This window comes from Elephantulus edwardii, unplaced genomic scaffold (assembly GCF_000299155.1).
Source record: "Elephantulus edwardii isolate Elephantulus edwardi_28Jun2011 unplaced genomic scaffold, EleEdw1.0 scaffold00064, whole genome shotgun sequence".
NCBI lineage: Eukaryota > Metazoa > Chordata > Mammalia > Macroscelidea > Macroscelididae > Elephantulus > Elephantulus edwardii.
In genome coordinates this window covers 6,143,075-6,168,910 of record NW_006399814.1, presented here as the reverse complement: position 1 = coordinate 6,168,910, position 25,836 = coordinate 6,143,075, and the positions used below count along the sequence as shown (strand labels likewise).

At 51.7% G+C, this 25,836-nt stretch overlaps 1 protein-coding gene across 1 annotated transcript in view; it reads left to right on the top strand.

Moving 5' to 3' along the window:
* TBC1D22A (TBC1 domain family, member 22A) overlaps positions 1–25,836 on the top strand; it is a 265,500-nt gene that overhangs the window by 75,527 nt on the left and 164,137 nt on the right. Inside the window, exons 5-7 of the mRNA XM_006888120.1 lie at positions 8,535–8,605; positions 15,755–15,883; positions 19,278–19,340. Of these exons, the coding sequence (XP_006888182.1) occupies positions 8,535–8,605; positions 15,755–15,883; positions 19,278–19,340 (263 nt within the window). The remainder of the gene's footprint in view (positions 1–8,534; positions 8,606–15,754; positions 15,884–19,277; positions 19,341–25,836) is intronic.

The following is a 25,836-nucleotide window of genomic DNA, read 5'->3' as shown; positions in this document are numbered from 1 at the left end:
CTTTCTCTCATGGAGCAGCTTGGAGATTTGAACTGCTGGCTCGTGGATTCAGAGTGCAGCTCTTTACCTGTAGGCTACCAGAGCTCCCTCACTAGAGAGTAAGTTTCTAGAAGTAAAATTGGCACTCTAAATTGCCTTTAAAATTTGATCATCAGAAGACTTTTACCCAAATAACAAATGCGGGTGAAATTGTGGAGAGATTGGAACTCTTATTCACTGTAGGTGGGAATGTAAAATGGTACAACCACTATGGAAGGCAGCCTGGTGTTTCTCAAAAGGCTGGAAATAGAAATACTATTAGACCCAGCAATACCACTACTGGGAATATAGCCTAAAGAAACTGGAGCCACAACTCAAAGAGATGTGTGCACACCCATGGTTATTGCTGCACGATTCACAATAGCAAAGAGATGGAAGCAACCCCAGTGCCTGTTAACGAATGAATGGATTGAAAAACTATGGTATATTCACACAATGAAATACTGTGTAGCACTGATTAAAAAGCAATGAAATATAGTAAAACATTACACAACATGGGGGAGTCTTGAGGACATTATGCTATGTGAAATATCTCAGTCACAAAAGGACAAATACTGCATAACATCACTGTTATAAAATAGGACAGACATGGGGAGATTGAGAGGGAAGGGGAAAGAGTGGATAGGTAATGAATACTGCATTAGAATAGATGCATTAGAACTATCTGAAAGGAATATGTTCTTCTTGTTGTTGTGTGCCATCGAGTCAGATCCGACCCATGGCTGACAGTCCAGCAGGTTTTCAGAGGCAGCTCATTGCGTGGGAAGAGATTGTCTATCCTTCTGCAGAGCAGCTGGTTGCCTCGAACCACGTGCCTTTAGGAATGCAGCTCAGCATCTTGGCACTAGGCCACCAGTGTTGTAAGGAATAGATGATTATGCATTATATGCATGAGAACAATCTGGAATAAGGGTGCATTGCGGGATGGGCTGTGGGTTGGGGGGAGAAAATGTTCAACAATGAAAAAAGAAAAAAGAGAGAATATAGTAGATATAAAAAGTAGTATGCAAAGGAATTAAAACATAGAAACATGAAAAAAATAGTTTTACTGGTGCACGTTCGACCAAGTGGTGGTCAAGGGGCTGGCTGTCCCCAGAGTCTGTTGGATGTGGTCATTCATTTAAGCTTGCTGTGGCTTCGTTTTGGTTTTAATTTGTAGCCTTTTTTCTCCTGGCCTTTGTGTTTCCTCTTGTTTTGAGTTTTCCATTTTTATGGAGACGCTTTGCTCTTTACTGTATGTGTTCTTTATATATTAGTGATGTAAACCTTTTTTACATTTTATGTTGCATGTATTGTTCAAGTCTTAGTTTTTGTTTTTGACATTTTGAGTTCTTTTACTGAATAGTCATTTTAAACTTTTATATCTTCAGTTTAATCTTTTAATTTATCGTTATTGTTATGTGCTGTCGAGTCGTTTTCAACTCATAGCGAAATAAATATATAAAAATATATTTAATTTATATAGTTTTTTATATTTGAAAAATAGCTTTTCCTGATAATTTAATTTTTTTAAGGCTTAGCACTATCTAATGACATGGAATAGTTTACTCAGCATCTGTTGGGAACTTAGATTCTTCTTTTTGTTTAGCTACAAATGGCATCAGTGTTACAACAAAAGTTGTAAGTTTGTTTTGTAAAGAGAAACACATCAAAATAACTTTTCATTGTGTTGTAGAAAGAGAAGTACTTTCTTTTTTTTTTTTTCTAGAAGTTACTTTAATATCTTTTTCTCCATGATTGAATATACAAAGACAACTGGAAGTAATGTATTCTTTCGCTGTAAAATTGGGTGGAATAAGAGAAGTACTTTCAAGATCTTCAGAGAGAGCCCAGTAAAGGAACAGAGGAATGCAGAGGCACTCTTGTGTTGCTTTTGTTGACTGTCAGTACTGACCCGTAGCTGACCCTCCAGCAGGTTTTTAGAGACAGTCAGTTGCATGGAAGGAGAGTGACCATCTTTCTCCTGCAGAGCAGCTGGTGGATTCGAAGCACATACCTTTGCTTTAACAGTTCACGCAGTTCCTTACCATTAAACCACCACAGCTCCCTAATAAACTTCATAATCCCCTTCCTAAACAACATGCCTCTGGAAACTCTGTGAACCCTGCTAAATGTTGGTAGTTACAGGAAGGCCTTTTGTTCATAGGGTCGCTATGAGTCGTGTTCACTCGATGATGACAACAACAATAACAACATTAAGAATATACTTTAGTCTTCATATACATGTTGTTGAGATTTGTGGCTGGTTGAGGAAGGCCATCTCTGCACATGAAGATAGCAGTTCTTTCCCCCTCCTGCTTCCCAACTTAAAAAAAAAAATCTTTCCTTCCACTCATTTTGGATCTCCAGTTTTTAATTTTTTTAGGTGCTTGAATCTTTTAATTACTCTCAGAGTTAACTAGCATGGCGAGGACAAGGTCTCAATTCCGGTTTAAAAATAGAGAGCACTTTGTGCGAACATCCTTAATTGATGTCATCACTGATGCAAAATGCTGTTTTTACACTGCTACATTCTTACGTGTGAATAGGCTTGGATTTTGATGTTTGTTCTGTTTAACTGGTCCCTTGACCTTTTTCTTATTCTCAACGCCCTGTTGTCTTAATTACTTTTACTGTTTACATTTTCTTTTTTTTTTTAATTCAATTTTTATTTTATTATTTTTGTGTGTGTACCGTCAAATCAGATCTGACTGGTACAGGAGGAGATTGTCCCTCCTCCTCCAGCAGAGCATCTGGTGGATTCGAACCTCATACCTCTGGGATTGCAGTGCAGCTTCTTTCCACTAGGCCATCAGAGCTCCCTCTCTGTTTAAATTTTCTTCTAATTAAAATCCCATCTCTTTTTTTTTTTTTTTTTTTTTAGTTCCTTCAGCTCTTTGGCATTTCCTCTTCTGGGTGCACTTGGACCTGGCTGGTTTCAGAGCATGTGTGTTATATTATGTTGGAACATTGACTGGCTTTGGCTTGAATTTAGAGATTTTTTTAAAAGTTACACTTGACATTGGTGTGATTTTCAGTCTTGCATCTGGGAATATGTGGTTTTTACCTTCTTTTGTTTTCCTAATATTTGTCAAGTCATTGTTGTCCATTGCGCTGCCACTGTCCAGTCTGGCCCCTGGCTGCTCCGTGGGTTTCCTGCACACCCAGACTCTGATCTCCTTGAGTTCTCTCGTGGCTCGTTTGGATTCCATGATGTCCCCATACTGTGTCCTGGGCAGTCTGACCTCTGGGTCTGTGGGTATAATCCCACTTGAGATTGGCTTCTCTTTGTTGTGCCAGTGAGACACATTATTGCCAGAAGCCATACAGGTGAGAAGGGCTGATAGTGACCCTGTGAACAGCAGGTGGAAACCTTGCCCTCCCAGTGCCACCTCCGCCATGCTCCAGTTGGCTGTTGCGCTCGTTGTGGGTCTGAGATAAGAATAGTGTAGGTGTGTGTTGTTAGGAGAGGCTGTTCCTTGGACACGGACATCATGCTTGGAAAGGTGGAGGAGGCTCAGTGAGAGAGAGGAGACCCTCATTGAGACGGATTGAGCCAGTGACTGCAGCAGTGGGCTCAGATGTGTCGGAGATGACGGGGAAGGTGCAGGACAGGCCAGTTTCCGATCTCTTTTTCGTGGGATCAGTATGAGCAGGTGACTCGATGGTCCCTAACAGCGGCAATGACAGATACAGTATCCTCACTCAGTTTCTTTTGAGAGAGAAAAGAAGGTGAGACAAGCAGAGATGGAGGAAGAGACATGACAAGCCACGTGAAGGTGGCCTGAGGCGGAAGGAGCGGAACCTCCCCCCAGAGCCCTGACCCTCACTCCGGCCTGGCTGCGTTCCAGGCCCCCCTCCCAGGGCATAAGGAACAGGACCTCCCCCCAGAGCCCTGGCCCTCACTCCAGCCTGGCTGCGTCCCAGGCCCCTCTCTGGGCACTCTGGCCAGGTGATGCTCAGTGGTGGGTGCTGTGGCCTCTCTGGGGGTCTTGGAGAATGTGCAGTGATGGTCTCATTGCGGTGCCTGGGAGGCTTGATTGCATGGGAGGGGACAGATGGTCCCCACGTGGTGCAAGCCCACATGATGCAGAGCTGCACTGCCCCAGGTGCCAGGTGGCCCCTTGGAGATTCACTGCCCACTGTGGTAGGCTCCTGGGGGTTCTGAGACCAGGCCTGTGCGTCCAGTCATAGGGCTTGCAGGGGATCCTTTATCATTCAGCTCTCCTCTTCCTTAGATCCCATGCCTCAGGGCAGACTTCACTGACACCTAACTAGGTCACCTCCCCGCTGTCAGGGCTGTCAGGGTCCCTGCACTGTCATTGGTTCACCTGGGCGTGCTGCTGTCACCTCAAGGTCTCAGCACTGTCGTTGCTCCACTGAGCCTGCTGGTCAGTGAGCCAGAGCCCGTCCTGGACGTGCACGTGCCTGTTGGGCAGTCCATTATTTCCACTGTGTATTTTTATGACTTCCAGTGTCCTTAGATGGAAGGACTCTCCTGATGGGCAAAATGAAATGAGAGAATTTGTGGGAGCTGTAAGACATGAGGACAGGGCCGTGTCTTGGTCACCGAGATGTGACACGTGGAGAGGGTCAGCCTTGGGCCTGCACTCAGGTTAGCAGTAAGAGCGAGTAGCCAGGGGTAAGTGGGAGGAGACCAACTGTGGATTGGCCGATTTCCTTCAGTCCTGTAAGTTGGACGCCACACCACAGCCCGAGAGACCTGTCGTCCAGAGCGACTCTGGGCAGTGCTGTGGATGACCCGTGGCATTTCAGTGGCTGGTTTTTGTGAGAAGACGACCAGGCCTTTCATCCTAGTCGGGCTCTGCCTGGCAGTTTACCTGGACAGGTACACCTGTCCCCCATGGGTGACCTGCTGGGATTTGAGATGCTGCTGGCATAACTTCCGACAGGAGCTCTGGTGCAGTGTGTCGGGTGTGCTGCTAACCACAGGCTTCACGTCGCTGGCAGTTCAAATTCCCCCGCTGCTTTGAGGGATGAAGAAGGGCAAAGGAAAGATTTGCCCGTGGGATTTACAGCCTCAGATACCGGGGACGGGCCAGTGCTGGGAGTCAGAGCCCACTCGACGCCGGAAGCTTTGTGACAGCTGCTGTCTTCACAGCGACACCAAAGCCACTTGGCTCAGCTTCTCTCTCAATGGCTGTGGTGCCCCTTTCCACCCGTGGGCTGGCTCATCTGAACTCCGGTGGGATGACTGAGCTGGCCTGCTCTGCACTAGGGGCCCGTACCCCTCGTTTGCCTGGCCCAGCCCTACATGGGCTCCAGGTGCCTTACCTCCATTGTCAGCAGGCTGTCCAGGCCCTGTGGTTGGCCATGGCCACCTCGTTAGCCTGGTCAGTAGTGAGCTGCGTGGCTGGCCCAAAGGCCCACCTCTCTGGCGGTTGACCCCTGACAGTGGGACACCTCCTGTGTTGTTTCCAGCCTCTGAAACCTGCAGGTCAGCCAGCAGGGCTGGTTCTCCCTCTGTTGTCAGGAGTCAGCTGGTGGGTGTTACGAGCCGCTTGTGAGGAAGGCCATATACAAAGGCGGCCCAGCACCCTGCATGGCCCCTGCGCCTGTTCCAACTCGCTTACAAATTAGACTCAAGACGGACCTCGTTGGTAGCTGGGGCACGGCCTGGGCACGGAAGCTTATTTGACACCAAAGCTTAGACAGAAGCCTCGCTTGGCCCCCGTAGATTTGAGGTGCCGTTCCTGCGAGTCTCCTCTGATGAGGAGATGGATGGACAGAAGGCACAGGAGCATCAGGCCTGCAGTTCCCGGCTGCCTTCCTAACCTGCGGCGGACGCACTGGGGCTCGGCGGCGGGCAGCCGCTCCAGAACGGGCTGTGTAAACAGTCCCCGATTAGTGCTCCGGCATTAGGCTCCTGCTTTTCATAATGTCCTTAGGGACCTGGGAAGATTTGATATTTTCTGAGATTGCTGCAAAATGCGAGTTATTGCTGGTGGTAGCGTCCAATTATTCTGTCCTTATTTTACTTAGGGTTTAGTAATTGGAAAAAGATTAGATGGCAAGACTTTGTATTTTGTTGATTATATTACCAAAGTCTTCTCTTTAATCATTCCTTTTATTCCTGGTATTAATCATTAGCTCCTGGCGGTTAGGAGAATCAGCTAATGGTGGGTTCCTAACTTTGAGGAGAGAAATAATTGCTTTAGTTCAGTAAGAGCCGACGAGGGCTGAGCAGCCCACACATGGAAACGTATCCTCAAGCCTTCAGTGTGTGTAAGAAGACCCCAAGTGGCCAAGGGGACGCTGTTGTCCACCTGGGGGGCTCTTCTGGGCAGCCCCCTCCTCCTGTGACTCTCACCTGTGTGATCCGTGACACGTAGCTTGCGTGTGTTGGTCCACCCGGGGACGTCTTCGCCCTTGAGGTTCCCACATCCACGGCAGCTCCCAGGTTGCTGTGACCGGTGGAACGTCGCCTGCGTGCGTGGGTCCACCCGGGGACATCTTCGCCTTTGAGGTTCCCACATCCACGGCAGCTCTCAGGTTGCTGTGACCCCTTGAGGCCCTGCAGGACAGGGCAGAGCTGCCACGCATCGTCCAGAGATGTGATCTGCGTCTTCCTCGTGCAGAGTGGTTGGGGGGTTTGAACTGCCCACCTTCTGGTTCACAGCAGCCCCTTTATGGCCTGTCCTGCCAGGGCTCCTGAGCCACGTCTGCCGTGGCCAGTGTGTGACTGACGTTAGTTCTGGGAAGTGACCACAGCTGCGGCTAGAGTGCGCTCTGGGGGCCTTGCCCCAGGGAGTTGCGCTGCTGACCCAAAGGCGGCCCCTCTCTGGTTTTCCAGTCCGTCAGCGGATCCGCTGGACTTGTGGCCTCACCGGCTGGAGTGTCAGCTGTCCACTGGCTCTGACCGGATGGCTGTTGTTCAGCGCCCTTGGTCGGCTCCGGCCCCAGCCACCCCTCACGGCAGAACTGAGCTGAGCCTGCCCCACTCGCCAAGGCGGGTGCTGCCGTGTCGAGCCCGTGGTCACGCCACCGTGTCCGTCCACCTCCTCGAGGCGCTGCCTCCGTCCGCTGACCCTCTGCTTTGCGAGCATGCTGTCCTTGGCCAGGCACCAGCCGTTCTGATGACATGCTTGGAGTGTGTGCGCCCAAGTCGTCTTCAGGAAGGCGCTGCTCCTCCTGACGGTCCACTCGGTGCCACGCCGCCATGACTCAGAGGCTGTCACCGTCCAGCTTCCGCATGCATGTGACATGATTAGAGACTGTGGCTTGGGCCGGGTGTAGCTCAGTTTTCTAAGTGACACCTGTGGCTTCTAACTGTAAAGCGGTCCCTTGGAACAGCAGCACCAAGGAGTAACATGAGCCGGTGAGGATGAGGTGGTGTGGATGAAAGCAAGGGAGGGAGGGAGCCGTTAGATGAAGTCTCAGTAAAGGTGTGCAGGCCACGCATGCGCGCGCACACACGTGCATCAGGAAGAGGGAGGTCTGGATGGGAGCTGGTGTCCTGTGGGGGAGGAGGAAGACGAGGTGCCCCTTACTGTCGAGAGTGGCCCTCGGGACACCAGGTACCTTTGGCAGATGTGTTCTAAGGTTCACTTGTAACAGGCAGTGTCTCGGGTACTACTGCTGTTGTCATGGAACCTTCCACACCTGAGATCTTTAAAGGACAGACGTTGATCGTGTTGCTCTTTTGGGGGCGACAGGTCCACAAAGGGTATTGGTGTGGCTAGTCCTCGATGGCCTTTTTCTCGTTCTTGGGGTCTACTGGTCCTTGGAGCTCCCCTGCCTGTAGACGAATCCTTCCCACCAGTGTCCATGGGGTCCCCGAGCTCTTCAGGAGTCACCGATCAGGTGTGATGGCGCTCAGGGCCCTCCGTTCTCCTAAGAAGCTCACTGACCAAGAGGATATCGCGTCCCACAGCGTGTGCTTGGCAGGCGCGGGGCCTGAGGGATAGCATGGTTCCTTTGGGGGGACCTTGGGTGACTCTGAGCTTTTCAGATGAAACGGCCTTGGGGGAGGACTGTGTGAAATGTGTTGGGGACTGGATGGAATGGGATAGTGGGGTCTGGGTGGAGTGAGGGGACAGGATGAAGTGCAGTGTGGGGGACTGGACGGAATGGGGTAATGGAGTCTGGGTGGAGTAGGAGGGACTGGGTGGAATGGGGTGAGTGAGCTGGATGGAATGGGGTTCTGGAGACTGGATGGAATGGGGTTGGGGAGACTGGATGGAATGGGGTTGGGGAGACTGGATGGAATGGGGTGGTTGTGTCTGGGTGGAGTGTGGGGGACTGGGTAGAAAGGGGTGGGGGAATGAATGGAATGGGGTGGTGGGGCCTGGATGGAGTGGGGTGGGGAACTGGGTGGAAGCGAGTGGGGGGATTGGCTGGAATGTGGGGTGGGGGGGGAATGGCCAGCCCCTGCAGGGGCTGTGAGCCAGGTCCTTTCTCGTTTCCTTTCTGGGTTGCACTGCCCTCTAAGGATCAGGGGGCACGTGGGCTGGCCTTTGGTGACCTGCTTTTCCTTGTCCCCTTTATGTCAACAGAAGAATTGCGCAGGCTGAGCTGGTCCGGCATCCCGAGAGCTGTCCGTCCGATTACGTGGAAGTTGCTCTCGGTAAGTGCCCCGCCCCCCCGCCCACCTGCCTGCCAGGCGGTCCCTCCAGGTGGAGACGAGTGACAGCCTCCAGCTGGGAGGATGGCCATTGCCCAAGCCCACGCGTTTCCTTGGTCCCTGTCCCATGCGCAGTGACAGGGGCCTCTTGTCTGGGCCAGGATGACATTTTCCATTCTTTGCTTAATTTCAAGCTTGGTTTGACAAGGCTGGCAGAAAATGAGGATAAGTAATAATTTATGACAGCTGTATTCTTTTCCTCTGATTTTATTATTTTAAAAAATCTTTGTATTATTTTCAAACCCACAGTGTAGAAAATTTCCGGCATAGATGATTTGAACTCTGAGGAACCAGTGACAGGGATTTATGTTTATTCGTGGTGGGTTCCCCCCCTTTTGACATGAGAAGTGAGGAGCCTTGTGTACGTGGGCTACTAACCAGAAGGTGAGCGGTTCGAATCTACCAGCCAGTCCACAGAGAAAGATGGACATTCTCCTCCTGTAAGGATTTACAGCCTTGGAGCCCGGTGATAGGTCACTCACTGTGAGGACTGACTTGGGACCGGTGGGTTTGGTTTTATGGTAATTGTATTAGTAACAAAGTTTTAGAGAATATAATCGATGCTTTTGTGACAGTAGGTGGCCTTTGGGCTTCAGACTCATCTGAAGGCCTTGGAGGGGATGGGACATCAGCAAGTCTTTTTATACTAGACCTGACTTGACACCAGAAGTCCCTTGTGGTACTGTGGCCCCATGAAAATTTCCAAAATAGTTAACAGTTTTCCAGGGGAAGCCCTGGTGCAGGTGAGCACTGGCCCCTCCACAATGGGGGGCCTGGCCAGGATGGGTGTCTGGGCTCCACACTGAGTCATCTAGGTGGGGGGCACCGAGGCCGTTTTTCTGGAAGCATAAAGCAAGGTGGTGCCCCTGGGAAGGCCCTGACTTGCCCTTCATCCTGACTGGTTCCAGCACCACCCATGTGCTGGCACTGTGTTTGCAGCTGGGCAGTGGCAGAAGTCCCCATCCCTCGTGGGTCCTGTGGAACAGGGCGCAAAAGGGACCTGTCCTCACTGTCCCTTCATCCCCTACCCCTGACCGGCCTCACTCCACGTCCTTCTATCCACCGGGATGTCTGAGAAGAATTTCTCGTTTGTCCAGTTTAAAAGACCAGTAGCCAAAGGATTGCTTCGGTTGGCATGTACCTGTGAAGTGCGGTCCTCCGTCCTGCTCATTCCAGGCTGGTCAGCACCCCCAGCCTGATGATCACAGAGGGACATGGGCCTGGTCCGTGGGCCCGACAGGTTCCTCTGTGTCGTTGAAGAGCTAACGTGCTCTGCAGACTGCAGAGGTCTTGTGGGCGTCCTCAAACCACCGCCCCGCTGGCCCTGCTTGAGAATATGCTTTAGACTTTTTTTTGGTGTAAATTTTTCAGAAACATCAAACACAAACTAATTGATGTTGAACATTTATGCTGCAAGCATGCTGGTTTGGAATGCTGAGTCCATGTCTGGTCTGGTCGTCCCTTCTCCCCACGTAAGGAGGTAGGTTTTTCTGTGAACACAGACGGCGGAGCCCTGGAATTCTGAGCCACCCGGATGATGGAGAGAAAAGTACCTGCACGCATTGTTTTACATTTATGATTAGTGTTTTTATAGCATACTAATATAGCAATTAAGTTTTCTGTAGTTCTGTCATTTAAAATTCACTGCATACTGGAAAATATATGTCATTTGCATAATTTCCAGTCCTGCTTAATTATCGAGGGGCCTCCACGTGCATACAAGTTTCCTTAGGAATGGGAATCGCAGGAGGGCGTGGGGGGCATTTAACTGCTTGGGCTCTGAGATTGTCATGCTTGCCTTTTAGAATTTGTGTTTCATTAAGTTTTGTTAAAATGTGGGGTATAAGACGACTTTCTAAAGGTACTTGTTTCTGTTGGTGAAGAAACATTCTATGGGGTTTGAATAAACACCCCTCCTGGTGTTTCCACCTGTGGGGACACCCCCTGCCCTCCTGTCACACAGGAGACTGTGCCCCATTTGACAGGCTCATTGTCATCCTGGCTCTGTCTGGGGCCTCATCCAGTGCCTGCCTCCTCTTCTATTTGGATAGCCTGTCTCAGGGAGTGTGTTTCCTCACTCCTGCTCCACCAAGGAAACCACACTAAACACGACCCAGTGGGTAAGGAGGTGTACTGCCAACTCAGTGGTACGTGGTTCAAACCACCAACTGCTTCATGGGAGAAAGATGGGCAGCCTGATTTTATGTGGTTTACAACCTGCTGGAGGGGCAGCAGTGGGTGGGTTCCAACTCCATGGTCTAAAACAGCAAACAAGATGCCAAGGTCGGCCGACTACTCACTTGTTCTTGAGAAGTTAGGTCCGATAGTTTCCTCTGCCTGGTCTTCCTCTACTTCTTCCTAAGCACTGGGATGTCTGAGAAGAATTTCTCGTTTGCCCAGTTTGCCCTGAATCCTCAGAGCTGTCAGCCTCCTTTGGGTGTGATGACACCATGACACATCCGGTCATCCCTCTTTTGTTCAACGAATATACCTACTCCTCACTTAGTGACCATTTCACTGTCTGACATTTCCCATGTTAAAAAAATCCGCTGACCTTTGTGCATTAATAGTGTACATGTGGCCCGCTGCACTGAAGGCATTCCACAAAACAAGTCTCCAGGAATTGAAGGCACAACTAGTTGGAATGTTTCAGCAAATAGGTGCAATGCTGGGAGATTACTCAGCCATACTAAGAAATTTGGAATAGAGCGTCAGGGTCAGAAAGCCTGGAAGAGATCCACGTTTGTGCCCATTCCAGAGAGAGGTGGTCTAGCAAAATGTGGAGATTATCAAATAATATCACACAGGTCAAGTTTTTCTGAAGATACTTCAAAGATTGTGGCAGTACATTGACTAGGAACTGCCAGAAATTCAAACCAGATTTATTAGCATGAAAGATGTAATTTCCGATGTCAGATTGATCTTGGCTGAAAGCAGAGGAAACAAGAAAAATGTTTACTTGTGTTTTATTGCTTCTACAAATGCATTCAGCTGTGTAGACTAACAGATTATGGATAGCAGTGAAAAGACTAGAAAGTCCAACACTTAATTGTTCTCATTTGGAACCTGTACGTAGAGAAGGGGTGTTCATTTGCCCAGTATAATGGGATGCTTCATGTTTTAAAATCAAGAGCCGTGTGAATCAGGATTGTATTCTTTTACCATACATAAATAAGTTGGAAAGTGAATAAAGAAGATAAAGGAAGAACCAGTGCCTTTAAGTTGTGGTGTTGGTGAAGATACTGGACATCCCATGGACTAACTAAAGAACAGACCAGATCTGTCTCAGAGGAGTGCAGCCAGGGTGCTCCTTACGGCCAGGATGGTGAAGCTTCATCTCACAGACGTTAGGCATGTTGTCAGGGATAGGAGTCTTTGGAACAAGACATCCTGCTGGAGGAGGTGGGGGGGTAGGGCAGGAGAGAATGAACCTCAACCAGATGGATTGAGACAATACCTGGAACAGCGGGGCTTGAGAATCAGGAACGTCTGGAAGGTTCAGAGCTGCCATTTGTAGGGTCACTACGAGTTGTAGTCACCTGACTAGCACGTGATAACAGCAACAGAAACTCAATTTGTATGCCAAACAAATGTGAAACTGGACTCTATGAAGAGGAATGTGGCTTCAAGACCAGAGGAACCAAGTCCTTGTGATACAGGGCTTGAGTCTTCTGCTAACCAGAAGGTTGATGGTTCTGATACACCATTGCTCAGGAGGGAGTTACTTTGTAAACATTTATAGACTTGGAAACCCCCTGGGTCAGATTGCTCTGTGGATTGCTCTGTGAGTTAAGATAGACTGTATATTGTTTTTGATGTTGTTATGTGCCATCGAGTTGCCTTTGACTCAGTGACCCTGTGTACATTAGCTCTGAACCCTGCCCTTTCCCGAGCCAATCCCTTCGTCTCTGATCAACCTAATCCTATAGCTCCAGTCACTATGTCAATCCATCTCATCCTAGGTCTTCCTCTCCTGTGCTGTCCCTCTGCCCTTTCAAGCATGATGTCCTCTCCAAGGACTGGTCCCTCCTGGCCAAGTGCCCAAAGTATGTGAGATGGAGCCTCAAAATCCTTGTTTCCAGGGAACAACCTGGTTTCACCTTCTCCAGGATCTGTTTTTTTCTTTTGCTAGTTCACAGTATGTTCAACACTATTCTTTAGCACCACAATTCAAAGGCATCATTTCTTTTTCTGTCGTCCTTAGTTATTGTCCAGTTCTCTGATGCATAGTAATTGTGAAGATCATGGCCTGGATCAGGCTCTCCTTAGTCTCCAGACTGACATCATTGCTCTTCAGTACTCTAAAGAGGTCCCTGGCAACAGACTTTTCCAGTGCAGTTTGCCTTTTGATTTCTTGACTGTTGGTCCCAAGAGTGTTGATTGTGGAACCAAGCAAGTTAAAGCTATCAACAATCTCAAACTCTTTTCTATCCATCATGAAGCTGCCAATAGGCCCAGTGATGAGAATCTTTGTTTTCTTAATACTGAGTTTCAGTCCATTTTGAAGGCTACAGTTCTTGGCCTTCTACAGCAAATGCCTCTTGTCTTCTTCTGTTTCAGCAAGCAAGTTTGTGTCATCTTCATAACGCAGGTTGTTGATAAATCTGCCTCTGATCCTGATGCCACATTCCTCCTCAGAAAGTCCAGCTTCTCAAATGATCTGTCCTGCATATGAACTGAAGAGGTATGGAATGGAGACAGGATATATCCCTGATGAACTCCTTAATTGATCCTGAATGACGACTATACACATGGGCTTCACCTGATGGTCTACACATGAATCAGATTGACTCCATCTGAGGGAGAAGCTCAATATCAGCTGTGAAAACCAGGCCAGGTGCTGATTGTGGACCAGACCATCAACTATTCATATGCAAGTTCAAACTGAAGCTAAAGAAAATAAAAATCAAATCCACAAGAACCAAAGTTTGGCCTTGAGTCTATCCCACCACAATTTAAAGGCCATCTCAGGAACAGGTTTGAGGACTTGAACACTGATCAGCGAGGATATCAAGAGTATCATTCATGAAGAATGCAGAAAGGCCTGCAAAGACAAAAGAGAAAGAAAAGACCAAGGTGGTGTCGCAAGAGACTCTGACTATCGCACTAGAGAAGTCAAAGCTGAGAGAAGAAATCAAGAAGTTCAGGAGTTGAACAGATTTCAAAGGACAGCACAGGAAGACAAAACAGAGTATTATAAGGAAATGTGCAAGGAGCTGAGCCGGAAAATCAAAAGGGACAAACTCACTTGGCATATTTTATGCTAAAGGAACTGAGGAACACATCAATCCTTGAGCTGAAATGCTTAAGGATGCTGAAGGTAAAATGTTGAATGATCCAGGAAGCATCAAAAGAAGATGGAAGAAGTACACAGAGGCACAATACCAAACAGAATTGGCTGACACAGAAGAATTTAATGAAATAACATATGGTCAAGAGCCTATGGTGATGAAGGTGAAAGTTCAAGCTGCTCTGAAAGAATTGGCAAAAAACAAGGCCCCAGAAATTGATGGAATACCAATTGACATATTTCAAGAAACAGGTGCTGCCCTGGATGCGCTCAACAGGTTGTCAAGAAATCTGGAGGACAACCACGTGGCCAGCTGACTGGACGAGATCTATATTCATTCTCATTCCAAAAAGTAGGTGACCCAGCAGAGTGCAAAAATTATCAGTTGATGTCATTAATATCACACACAAACAAGATCCTGCTGAAAATGATCCAGAAACCATTGGAACATCCACAGAGACCTGCCAGAAATACAGGCTAGGTTTAGAGGAGGCCATGCTACGAGGGACATCATAGCCAGCGTTAGATGATCTTGGCGGAAAGCAGAGGGTACCAGAGGAATATCTGTGTTTCATTGACTATGCAAAGGCTTTTGACTGTGTGTATCCCCACAAATTGTGGCTGATTCTGAGAAAAATGAGAATTCCAGAACACTTAATTGTGCTCATGTGTAACCTATACCAGGAAGCAGTCATCAGAACAGAACAGGGAAACACCGCATGGTTCAGGATCAGGAAAGACTTGAGAGTAGAGTGCATTTTGATTTCTGAGTGGAAACCAGAAGCACAAACTGATTTATTTTTTTTAAGTTGGGAAAGGTGGCTTTGAATTTTGAGGAGGGAAGAAATGGGGTACATACATTCCCTTCAAGGGAACGCCAACTTTGCATACAAGGCTTTCCTTTTGTTCAACACCTTCAGAGTCAGAGAGCTCTCCTGAGAAGACAACAGCATCTCCTTGGGAACGTACAGGAACAGCAAAAGAAATACCTGGACAAACAGCAACTGAGAAACAGGGAGAAGCCCCACGTGGGGCACCCAGGGCACAGAGCCACCCATTGCCCCTTGCGTGTCGGCTCCTGTAGTGATGCTTTCAAAGAGTCTGTGTGTCTCTGCACACAAATGTACATATATGAGCATGTACACACGTGTATATGCATGCACACACAAATGTATGCATAAAGCGTGTATATGAATAGGTATGTGTACGTGTGTATAAGTGTGTGCATGTACACACCCCCACGTGGAGATGAAGAAAGAATGTGTGGGTACTGAGTGTCAGTTAGTCCTGACTCCTATTGGCTCGGCAGGACGGAAGTGCCCCGTGTGGTTTCCAGGTCTGTAAGCTGTGGACGCAGACTGCTGCGCTTTCCCCCAAGTAGAATCTGGTTTTGAACCTCAGCCCTTTTGGATAGCAGCCAAGCACTGTAAGCAGTGCTGTACCGAGGCTCCGCTTCATACGTGTTCTTTTGAGGGGTGGTGTTGATGACCTGTTCATGCTGTAGCAGCCCCAGCAGCCGGGCTGTCAGGTGAACGTCGGGTACAGAGCTCATTGTGGAGTCTGGCCTGGCTCTTGGGTGGCTGGAGTGAGGCTGCGCGGAGGAGGAGGCTGCAGGCGCCCTTGGCCTTGGCCTTGCTGGTGGTCACAGGGCTGATGTTTGCAGCGTAGCTGTGTCTTCATATCCACATTCCCTGCCCTGTGAGGCTCAGCCCAGTACCCTGCGGGGGCTCTGATTCCAGCCTTTATGACTAGATTTCCTGCATCAGCATTAACCGGCCTCTCCTCTCTGCCTCCTTCCCCAGGGCTACCTTCCTGCCAACGTGGACCGGAGACCCGCCACTCTACAGAGAAAACAGAAGGAATACTTCGCGTTCGTTGAGCACTATTATGACTCCAGGAATGACGAGGTTCACCAGGACACCTACAGGCAGGTGGGCGCTGCTGTCCTCAGAGCTCTGTGAAATGGGCCAGGGCCGTGAGGTCTTCCGTGGGGGAGTGGGTACCACGTGCCCCAGTCTGTGCCTTGGGTTTTCATTCTCATCGAAGGAGCGTGTTTGCAGATAAAGGCGTGCTTCCTCTGAGCGTCCTCCCTGGCCTGTGTCCACTTCTTGTGGTTTTACCTGGGCCTGCAGTGTGGACCTGGGAGACCCTCTGCAGGGCCAGCTCGGCTGAAGAGCTGGTGTCCGGATGGGGTCAGTGGAGGGCAGCTGCTGTGTGAGGCCCAGCAACTGCTGCTGTGGGGACATATGTCGTGGAGAGGGCTAGGAGCTGGTGGAAGAGGACACAGCCTGTGTGTCATTTTGCTACTTCGTCCCATACCAAATGGGTGTAATCATGGTTTTCCGAGCATGCAGCTGGCAGTCAGCCGACAGGCGGTGTGCCGAATGGGGAAAGGGCTCCAGATTGATTTATGGCCCACAGCGCCTCCAGAATGTGCTGGGGAATCTCACGTGTGTGGTCTGCACTCCCTTGTCACGTGTCAGGACCCGGCTGCTGGAATCCCAGGTGTCGAGACACGCCTGTGGTGCTGTTGAAGAGAGGTTGTAGTTGGTGGCACGGCTGCTGCTGCTTTGAGTTCAGCTCCCGGGTGCGTGAGGCCAGCCAGGAGGGACTGTGCCCCTGGGACCTCTGACCTGAGATCCGGGGACCGTAGATCTCCCCTTGCATATGATGTGCACATCTTCCTGTCTGTTTCGGGGGGACCAGAGGCAGGCTTCCCGTGCAGAAGCACACGTCTTCCTGTCCATTTGTGGGTGGGGGGGACCAGAAGCAGGCTTCCCATGCAGAAGCACATGCCCTCCCGTCCATTGGTTGGGGGGCACTGGGAGCAGGCTTCCCGTGCAGAAGCACATGTCCTCCTGTCCATTTGTGGTGGGGGAGGAATGGGAGCAGTCTTCCTGTGCGGAAGCACATGTCCTCCCGTCCATTGGTTGGGGGGGACTGGGGAGCAGGCTTCCCATGCAGAAGCACATGTCCTCCTGTCCATTGGTTGGGGGGGACTGGGAGCAGGCTTCCCGTGCAGAAGCACACGTCTTCCCGCCTGATGGAGGCATGGAGGCATCTTCCTCTGGTGGTGGTTGTGGGCTCAGCCTCCAGCTGCTGGTGGTCCAGGCACGGTGGGCGGGCAGTCATGGCGTGTTCCCTGGCTGAGATGTGGGAGTGGATCTCCACAGCTTTCCTCCTAGATGGCCCTCTGGACAGATGGCCGCCTGACCAGATAATGATGAGACTCAGGGGAGTGGTGGACTTGCTCCCTGCGGAAGTGGGCAGTGGGAAGGTCGAGTCACGCCACCGCCGGCTCTAGTGGGGCCCTTGTCCGCGGGGAGCATGGTGACCTCCTCCCTCAGACCCAGCAGCTCTGGGACACTGATTTCTTCAGGGTTACGAAGCTGCCCACTTACGAACTCGCCCCAGTGCAGTGGAACAAAGTGCTGGCAGCCCCGAGCCACCCCCGTGACCACCAGCAGATCAGACCACTGGGACCCTGACACTGTCAATGGCTGCTTCTCAGAAGTCAGTAGCCAGACCTTTCTTCCTAGTCCCCCTTGGTCTGGGGCTCAGCGTCACACCCCACAGGCTCCGTGGTGCACGTGTAATGGCCACGTGCGGTGCGTGGACCTGCTTCTCTGGGAGGAGGGTGAGACTCCTTCCCAGGGCGTTGTTGCCCACCCTGCCCCCGAATTGTCAAACGGTCAATTTCTTTCTACCTTACTGCGCTTAGGAAATGGGTGTGTTTAGACTGTCTCGGCCGGGCTCTTGCTGTTTGGATGGAAGCTGGGAGAGATTTCCTAGTGCAGACAGGAGCACCCACCGACCGGCTTGGCAGGCTCTGTCCTGTGATGGATTTTCCAAGGAAGCTGATTAAAACAGGCTGTGTACATCTTTACTCAGGCGCCATGCAAGGGAATAAAAAGCTGTGCTATTATTGAGAATTCTCCAAGACTAACAGGCCCCCTTCTGCCGCCTCCCCTGCGGCTGGGACGATCCCTCCCCACGGTCCCTAAGTATTTCTGCAGCAAGAGGAGCGAGGAGCTGTGCATGGCTCACGTCCCCTCTCGTGCCCACAGCCTGCCTCTCTGCAGCCCACCTCTGCCTCCAGGGCAGTGCCACATGGTCAGGGCAAGACACGGTGGCTGCAGCATGGCCACGAGGACATTGTCTTCTCTGGGCTGTGTGTTGCCAGATACAGGTCCGCATAGGGCACTGTGACATGGGCTCTTACCCTCTGTCCTCTGAGCTTGTCCCTGAGTCTGTGGGCCCACGTAAGACACTTTGACACTGTGACACAGATTCTGGTCCACTGAGCTGGTCCCCGAGTCCATGGGCCCCACAGGGCTCTATGGCCCTGTGACATGGACTCTGGTCCCCTGTCCCCTGAGCATGTCCCTGGATCTGTGGTAGGGCACTATAACACTGTGACGTGGACTCTGGTGCCTTCCCCTGAGCTGGTCCCTGAGTCCATGGGTGTCCGCAATACACTCCTGTGTGGTGTTGAGACCTTGAGTCTGTTCCTTTCAGAGAGGGACGAGTTAGGATTGGCTGCACATTTCAGAGGTTTCTATGCTTTGATACATGTCTTGGATCCTGAAAGACCTTGTCAAGTGGAGAAATGTGGCCAGTTTTCCGGGAAGGCGCTGTCGGAGCTGGAAAGTCCTCCACTGTTGATGCTATCTAAGCGCTGTGTGCTGGAGGCTGAAAATCAATGTTTGCTAATTGCATGGACTATGTTGCTAAATAGCTGAGGGCAGCTGGGCGCTCACCGTGACACTGCTCTGTGGGCTGGGGGACGGCGGCTCTAGGTCCAGCAGGACAGGGAGCTGTATTGGGACACGGTGGTGACCTGACGTCACAGACGGAGCAAGGACCCTGTGGGTGCAGGACTGAGTGCTGCATTGAGGACATGACAGGGTCCTGACATCACAGACGGAGCAAGGACCTGGCAGGTGCAGGACTGGGTGCTATATCAAGGACATGACAGGGTCCTGATGTCACAGGCGGACCCGGAAGGTGCAGGACAGATTGCTGCATTGGGGACGTGACTGTGTCCTGATGTCACAGACGGAGCAAGGACCCAGCAGGTGCAGAACTGGGTGCTGTATCGGGGACATGACTGTGTCCTGATGTCACAGATGTGTGAGGTCCCTGCAGATGGCCGAGTCCATGGACATGTCTCCTAGAGGGAATCAGATAAAATGTCTGTCTTCAAAAGAGAACAGAGTCAGATCTGTAGTGTGCTCACTTCATCATAATACTTAACGTTTAATCTCAGTGGTGATGAGGCGTTTGTGACCAGAAGGTGACTTCCTCTTCCTCCTTTCTCTGCAGATCCACATAGACATCCCTCGGATGAGCCCAGAAGCACTGATCCTTCAGCCCAAAGTCACAGAGGTGAGTGGCCGATCTGGACGTTCTGACTGGACCGACACGGGGATTGACCAGTGCTGGAGCCTCTCCCACAGACATGCCACCCCCTGGCCATCCCGGCCCCTGGGCACGTTTCACCCTAATTGCGATTTGTTCTGAAACGCTTTATCGTGTGGTAATGACACATCCAAGAGAAAGGGTGGAGCGTGTGGGGTCCTCAGTACAGCCGTCATCTGTCAGCGAGGCTTGTGTGTTGCCACCCCGCTGTCAGCACACTTCAGCACCAGGCTGGCTTGGAGGGAAGGGCTGGTGATGTGCCTGGGACAGCCATCCAGTCAGAGCCCCGGGATCCCGATGGCCCTGGGCTTGGGTGCCTTTGGTTCTGCTGGAGCCGGTCAGTGCCCTCGTGCTGGACACTTGTGTGTGGTGTGAGGTTGGGAGCTGGCTTGTTCTCTCATCTACCAGTCACTCCCAAGGCCCCATTTACTCTCTCGTGTCACTGCATACGTGTACTGCCCCTTCTGCCTTCTGGCTTTGTCTTACTTGCTTATGTTGCTTATCCAGCTTGGTCACATTGCCCGGGCTTTCCTCCCGTAGTGCCAAGCCCTGCTGGTCATTCAGCTTTAGTCCAGGCCTTATGTCTGGGCAGGGCACAGCGGTCCACCCTCCGCCCCTGGCTTTGCACCTGCACTTCTCTGTCGAGTCACATGGTCCTGCTCTTTGACCAGCTCGGCTTTTGCTTCCTGAGTGGTTTGGATTTCGTTTGGAATTGGCCTTGGCATTGGTCACTGTGGAGAGCTAGCATCTTTGGAAATTCAGTTTTCATTTTTTACAAGCATACCCTCATTTTATTCAGACTCGTTTTAATGTCTTCCAATGAAATTTTGAAACTTTCTCGATAAAAGAATCTTTGATTAGATCCATTCTTAGTTATATGTTTTTTTTTAATACTGTTGTAAATGATATCTTTAAAGTGGAATTTTCTTACTGTTTGAAGGATGCTATTTTATATTACGAATGTTCTAGTAAATACCCTCTTAACCTGCGTCATCCCTTGTGTTTGCAGTACGTTTGTTGTTGGAGTTTTTTTACTTGTAGGGTTTTTAAGCCAAAGTCCCCATGGATGGCCAGACACAGAGGGGGGAATGAGTTCTGAGTGCCAGCAGCCCCCTCGCTGGCCGTTGCCGTCAGTGGCTGTGCGTACTCTGACTGGAGAACACGAGGCAACGTTTATAAGTTCCTTTGTGGGGCATGGAACCTGTGCTGCGACTTTGAGTTTATGCTTTGATTTTCCCCACCGTGTGACTCGTCCCTCACACAGGACATGGGTGACTCTGGCAGGTGACCCAGAGTGGCAACCTACCCGCGTTGTGAACTGAGCTGCACCTGAGGCTCCGCTTTCTCCACGGCCTTGCCACATCCGAGGTTTTCGGCTCCTTCTCTCTAGCTCACTGGCGTGCCGTTGGGTGAGCTAGGGTCTCCGTGCCACTTTGATGCTCGTCTCCTTGATAATGAACGGCATTGAGCATTTCATGAGCTGTGAGCATTTCATGAGCTCTCCAGTGGGTGTTTAAGCCTTTTGGTAACTTTGTAAGTTGTGCTGTTGAGCACCTTAAGGTTTTTGCTATTACGCCCTCACCATATCCTTCTTTATAAGGTATTTTCTTCATCATTTTATGTATCAAGTCTTCCCTCCCATCCTCTGTGTTGCCTCTCCACGTTCCCATCAGGCCTGTGTGAGGCGGGCTCTGGTCTGCTCTTACGCTGGTCCACGTTCCCATCAGGGCCGTGTGACGCGGGCTCTGGTCTGCTCTTACGCTGGTCCGCGTTCCCATCAGGGCCGTGTGACGCGGGCTCTGGTCTGCTCTTACGCTGGTCCGCGTTCCCATCAGGGCCGTGTGACGTGGTCTCTGGTCTGCTCTTAACACTGATCCACGTTCCCATCAGGGCCGTGTGATGCGGGGTCTGGTCTGCTCTTACGCTGGTCCACGTTCCCATCAGGGCCGTGTGACGCGGGGTCTGGTCTGCTCTTACCCTGGTCCTGTCTGCTCTGACTGTGAGGGAATCTCTGTGTTTTGCTGACCTGCTGAACAGTTGGCTCTGAGTAGGATGCGTGTGTGCCCTGGTGGTGTTGAGTGTCGGGTCTGTGGTACCCCAGTGTCGTGGTGTGGGGGCCCACCGTGTGCCCCAGTGGTGTTGGTGTAGAGTCTTTGGTGCCCCAGTGTTGTGGCGTGGGGGCCCACCTGCTTGAAAAACCCCTCGTCATTTATCCCGAGATCCAGTGTGCTGTGTGTCCCCTCCTTGCCCTCTGCACACGCCATCTGCGAGGTGGGGCCCGTCAGTCGACACTTTAGGTTTGTTCCTCGCGTTTGTTGTGGTTTGTGGGAGGACGTGCTCTGTGACCCCAAGCCGTCCCCGAGCTGTAAATCCTGTCAAGCTTGTGTTCCTGGCGCCACATCGCTCCTGGCTCGGAGGCTGTGAATCTCGTCTGGTGCACACACGGCCTGGGGTTCTGTGTTCCTGTCCAGGAACCAGATCGGCCACGCTTTCTGCGCTGTGAGGTCGTGTGCTCGGTGCAGATGGTCCAGTTAGGATGTGTTCACATTGCTCGAATCAGAACCTTTCCCTGAAAGTCAGCGAACACAGCTGCGCCTCGCTGTGAACCCCTTGCCTGGTCCCCTCGTGCCGTGATGTCCTCGGTCCGTGTAGCTCAGCTGTGGAGGTGTCTGTGCCCTGTTTACAAAGGTGGACTGAGGAGTTCTGGAGCAGGGACCCCGGGAGCCCCTGGGGGGCCCAGGGCGCGTCCTGGGGCTGAGGTGGGCCGAGGCCTTGGGTCCCAAGTTGGGGGTCAATGTTGAGTGCCTGTGCGTCTCCGTTTCCTCAACCCCGTGGGGACAGTGCTTTCATTGTATCATTGAGTCGGCTTGCAGAGAATATGCATCAGGGAGAGATTCGAGTTCTGGACGTTTGATGGATTCCCACTTTCTAACGCAGACAAGCATCTCCCGATGGCCACAGAGCCCAAGGAGCTAATGGCACGCAGAAGGACTTCTCGTTCAAGTGGGTTGTCCGTGTCCACGTTCAGTGTGTGCTCGGGTGTGGCCTCCTCCTCTGCTGTGTGCTCATGGCCGCCCTGCTGGCAGCATGGAGCCCCCCAGGACCCCCACGGCCGCCCTGCTGGCAGCATGGAGCCCCCCAGGACCCCCACGGCCGCCCTGCTGGCAGCATGGAGCCCCCCAGGACCCCCACGGCCGCCCTGCTGGCAGCATAGAGCCCCCCAGGACCCCCACGGCCGCCCTGCTGGCAGCATGGAGCCCCCCAGGACCCCCACGGCCGCCCTGCTGGCAGCATAGAGCCCCCCAGGGCCCCCACGGCCGTAGGTCTTTGTGATGTCACCACCTTGTCTGTCTTGAATCAGCTTGTGGGTTTGAAGCGCTGTTCTTCCAGTTTCTCTCCAAGCACTTTAACCACTGCACTACCAGGCCTCCTGTGCACCCTGGAGGCGGTGCCCCGACAGGCCTCCCCTCCTGCTCGTGGGCCGGCTGCTGCTGTGTCCTGCGGCCCCATGAGCTGTGTGTTGTCTTTGCTTCTCTGCCATCTTTTCTGTGGCTTGACCTTCGAGATGTCTCCTCATCCACACAGGACGTGTTGTTGGAGGGGCCAGGCCTTGGCCAGAAGAGGGTCGGAGAACGAGAGGAAGCCTCTCACACATGTGGACTGAGACCTGACTGCTCCAGCGGGTGGGCACGGCAGCGGTTCTGAAGGTGGGCGGGAGCAGGCAGGAAGGTGTCTGTTGGTCATGGGCCACCGTGAGCCAGAGCTGCCCTGGCTGCACCTACGCCATCAGTGACGTGTCTGCGTCCGTGTGACACAATGTGTGTCCATGGACAGCGCCGGACACGGCGCACGCAGACCCAGCTGCGTGTCAATTCTTGATACTGTCTTTGGAGTGGAGCCAGTGCATGCTCCCCAGAGACCATGGCCAGCTGGGAGCAAACCAGAGCTGTGCTGGTCAGTTACATGCTGGGTCCCAGGGGCCTGCTGGGGTCATAGTCTGTGAGTTCTGTTTCCTCCTGGTGTCCACCCATTCTGACCTGGTTTTTCAGGTGACACTGTCCATCAGTCTTTCTGAAGCCCCAGGCTGGACTGCAACATCCTCCTGGGTGAGTTGGGGGCACCAGGCTGCGGTCAGCTGCTGTGCGTGTTTGCTGTGGGCACCTGGGCACTGTCCAGTCCCTTCCCACTACTGTGGCTCCGTGTGTCAGAATGGCCCCCAGGGCGTCCTAGGTTGTCTTTTTATGGGGCGGGACCTCTGGGGGCGTGGTCCATAGGAGATTGTGCTGCTGACCCACCAGGCAGTGACTCTGGAGGTTCAGGGCTCTGCTGGCTCAGTGGTGAGGGATTGCACTGCCAGTGCACAGGCACCCGGTTCAAATCCCCCAGCTGCTCTGCGGCAGGAAGAAGGGCAGCCTTCTGTGCAATTTACTGACTCTGAACCCCTATTTCTGTGGGTCACTTTTGACTTGACAGTACACAGGAGAAAGAGCGACAATCCCACTTCCGAGAGGTGCTGGAGGGTCAGCTGTGAGTTGGTTATGGTGTGGCAGGTTTGAGGGTTTGCATGTTAATTAAACCTTTGTGGGAGCACATCCCTGGGCCTGCCTTCCATGGAGCCAGCCTTTGGATTAGCAGGGGTGTGCGTAACCACTGCACGCCTAGGGCTCCTTTTCTTCCCTGATGGGACTCTGGGGCCCACCCAGGGGCAGCATCCACAGACCTCTGCTTAAGGGACACCAGAGAGGGACAGCCGAGCAGCAGAGAGAGGTGTGGTCTGAGGTGGGCAAGCAGGCGCGCCCACTCAAAGAGATGCTGCCCTTGCTGGAAGGGGCAGAGGGCGTGGGGTCTCAAGGACACATCTGGTGCCCCTGGGGCCAAAGGCATTTCCTCCTCCACCCCAGTGCAGAAAAAGGTGACCCAGCAGAAAGTGTAAATTCGTAAACAACATAGTTAGTATCACATGCAGATGAACCTTGCTGAAGGTAATTAAAAGTGGCCAGGGCAGCACATTAGTAGACAACTTTCAGATCTTCCCAACTGGATTCAAGGGATGCGGTAAGGATATCTTTGCTTATGTCAAATGGATCGTGGCTGAAAGCAGAGAGGACCAGAAAGACGTCTGCTTATGTTTTATTGACTGTAGCGGCATTTGACTGTGTGGATCATAACAAATTAAGGCTAACATTGAGAAGAAGGAAAATCCCAGGACATTTAACTGTGCCTGTGTGAAACCTATGTCTAGACCAAGAAGCTGTTGTCCAGAGAGAACAAGGCAGCATGTGACGGTTGAAAATCAGGAAGATGTGCCTCAGGGTTTTATCCCTACCTATTTCCATCGATATGCTGAGCACATCATTTGAGAAGTTGGACTGAAGAAGACCGTGGCATCAGGATTGGAGGAAGACTCAAGCACTTGTATTATGTGGATGGGACAACCTTGTTTTCAGAAGTTGAAGAAGCATAAAGCACTGCAGATTGAAGACCGTAGCCTTCAATAGGGATGGCTTCTCAACATCACGGAACCAAAGGTCCTCACCCCCTGGACCAACAGGCAGCATCATGATGGATGGAGAAAGGACTGAAGTTGTCAGTGATTTAATTTCATTTGACTCCATCCAGTCAGCACCCATTTAGTAACAGTCAAGAAATAAAGACAATGTGTCACAGTGGGAAGTTTGCTGTCAGAGACCTCGTTAAGGTGCTAATGCAGTTTAAAGACAAAAGTGTGCCTAGCCCTTCCGTCTTCCATGGCTTTGTACGTGTGGGAGGCCAGTGAAGGAAGCCTGAAGAATTGATACCTTTGAATTGTGGGCTTGGGGACACTGCTGAATACCCCAGGACTGCCCAAAGAACAAACACATCTGCTTTGGGGGAAGAGCTAGCTTGCTCCTGGGAGGGAGGGCAGTGAAGGTTTGCCTCGTAGACTTCGGGCATGTTGTCAGAGAGGTCAGTGCTTAGAAAAGAGCGTCTTGACAAGAAGAGCAGAGAGGAGATCAGTGGAAGAGAGGGGGACCCTCCGTGAGCTGGGTGGACTCGCTGACCGCAGGAGTGGACCAGAGTGGGTGGAGACTGAGGAGGTGGTGGGACGGGTAGGTTGAAGACCCCCATGAGCTAGGTTGACTCGCTGACCGCTGACCGCGGGCGGGGACCAGAGCAGGCAGAGATAGGATGTAGTGGTAGGTGGGGCAGGCTTTTGACCTGTTGATCATCACGTCGCTCTGATTCTGAGTTGACTCCACAGTCCCTGATGATGACAACTCCCTTACCTTTTCCTCCCTCTCCTCGTCCTGGTGGTGTCCCCCCTGCACTAGAGGCAGCCCCAGGCTGGTGGACCCCCCGGGCTGGCGGACCCCGGGCTGGCGGACCCCCGGGCTGGCGGACCCCCGGGCTGGCGGACCCCCGGGCTGGCCCCAAGCTGGTGGACCCCCGGGCTGGTGGACCCCCGGGCTGGCGGACCCCCGGG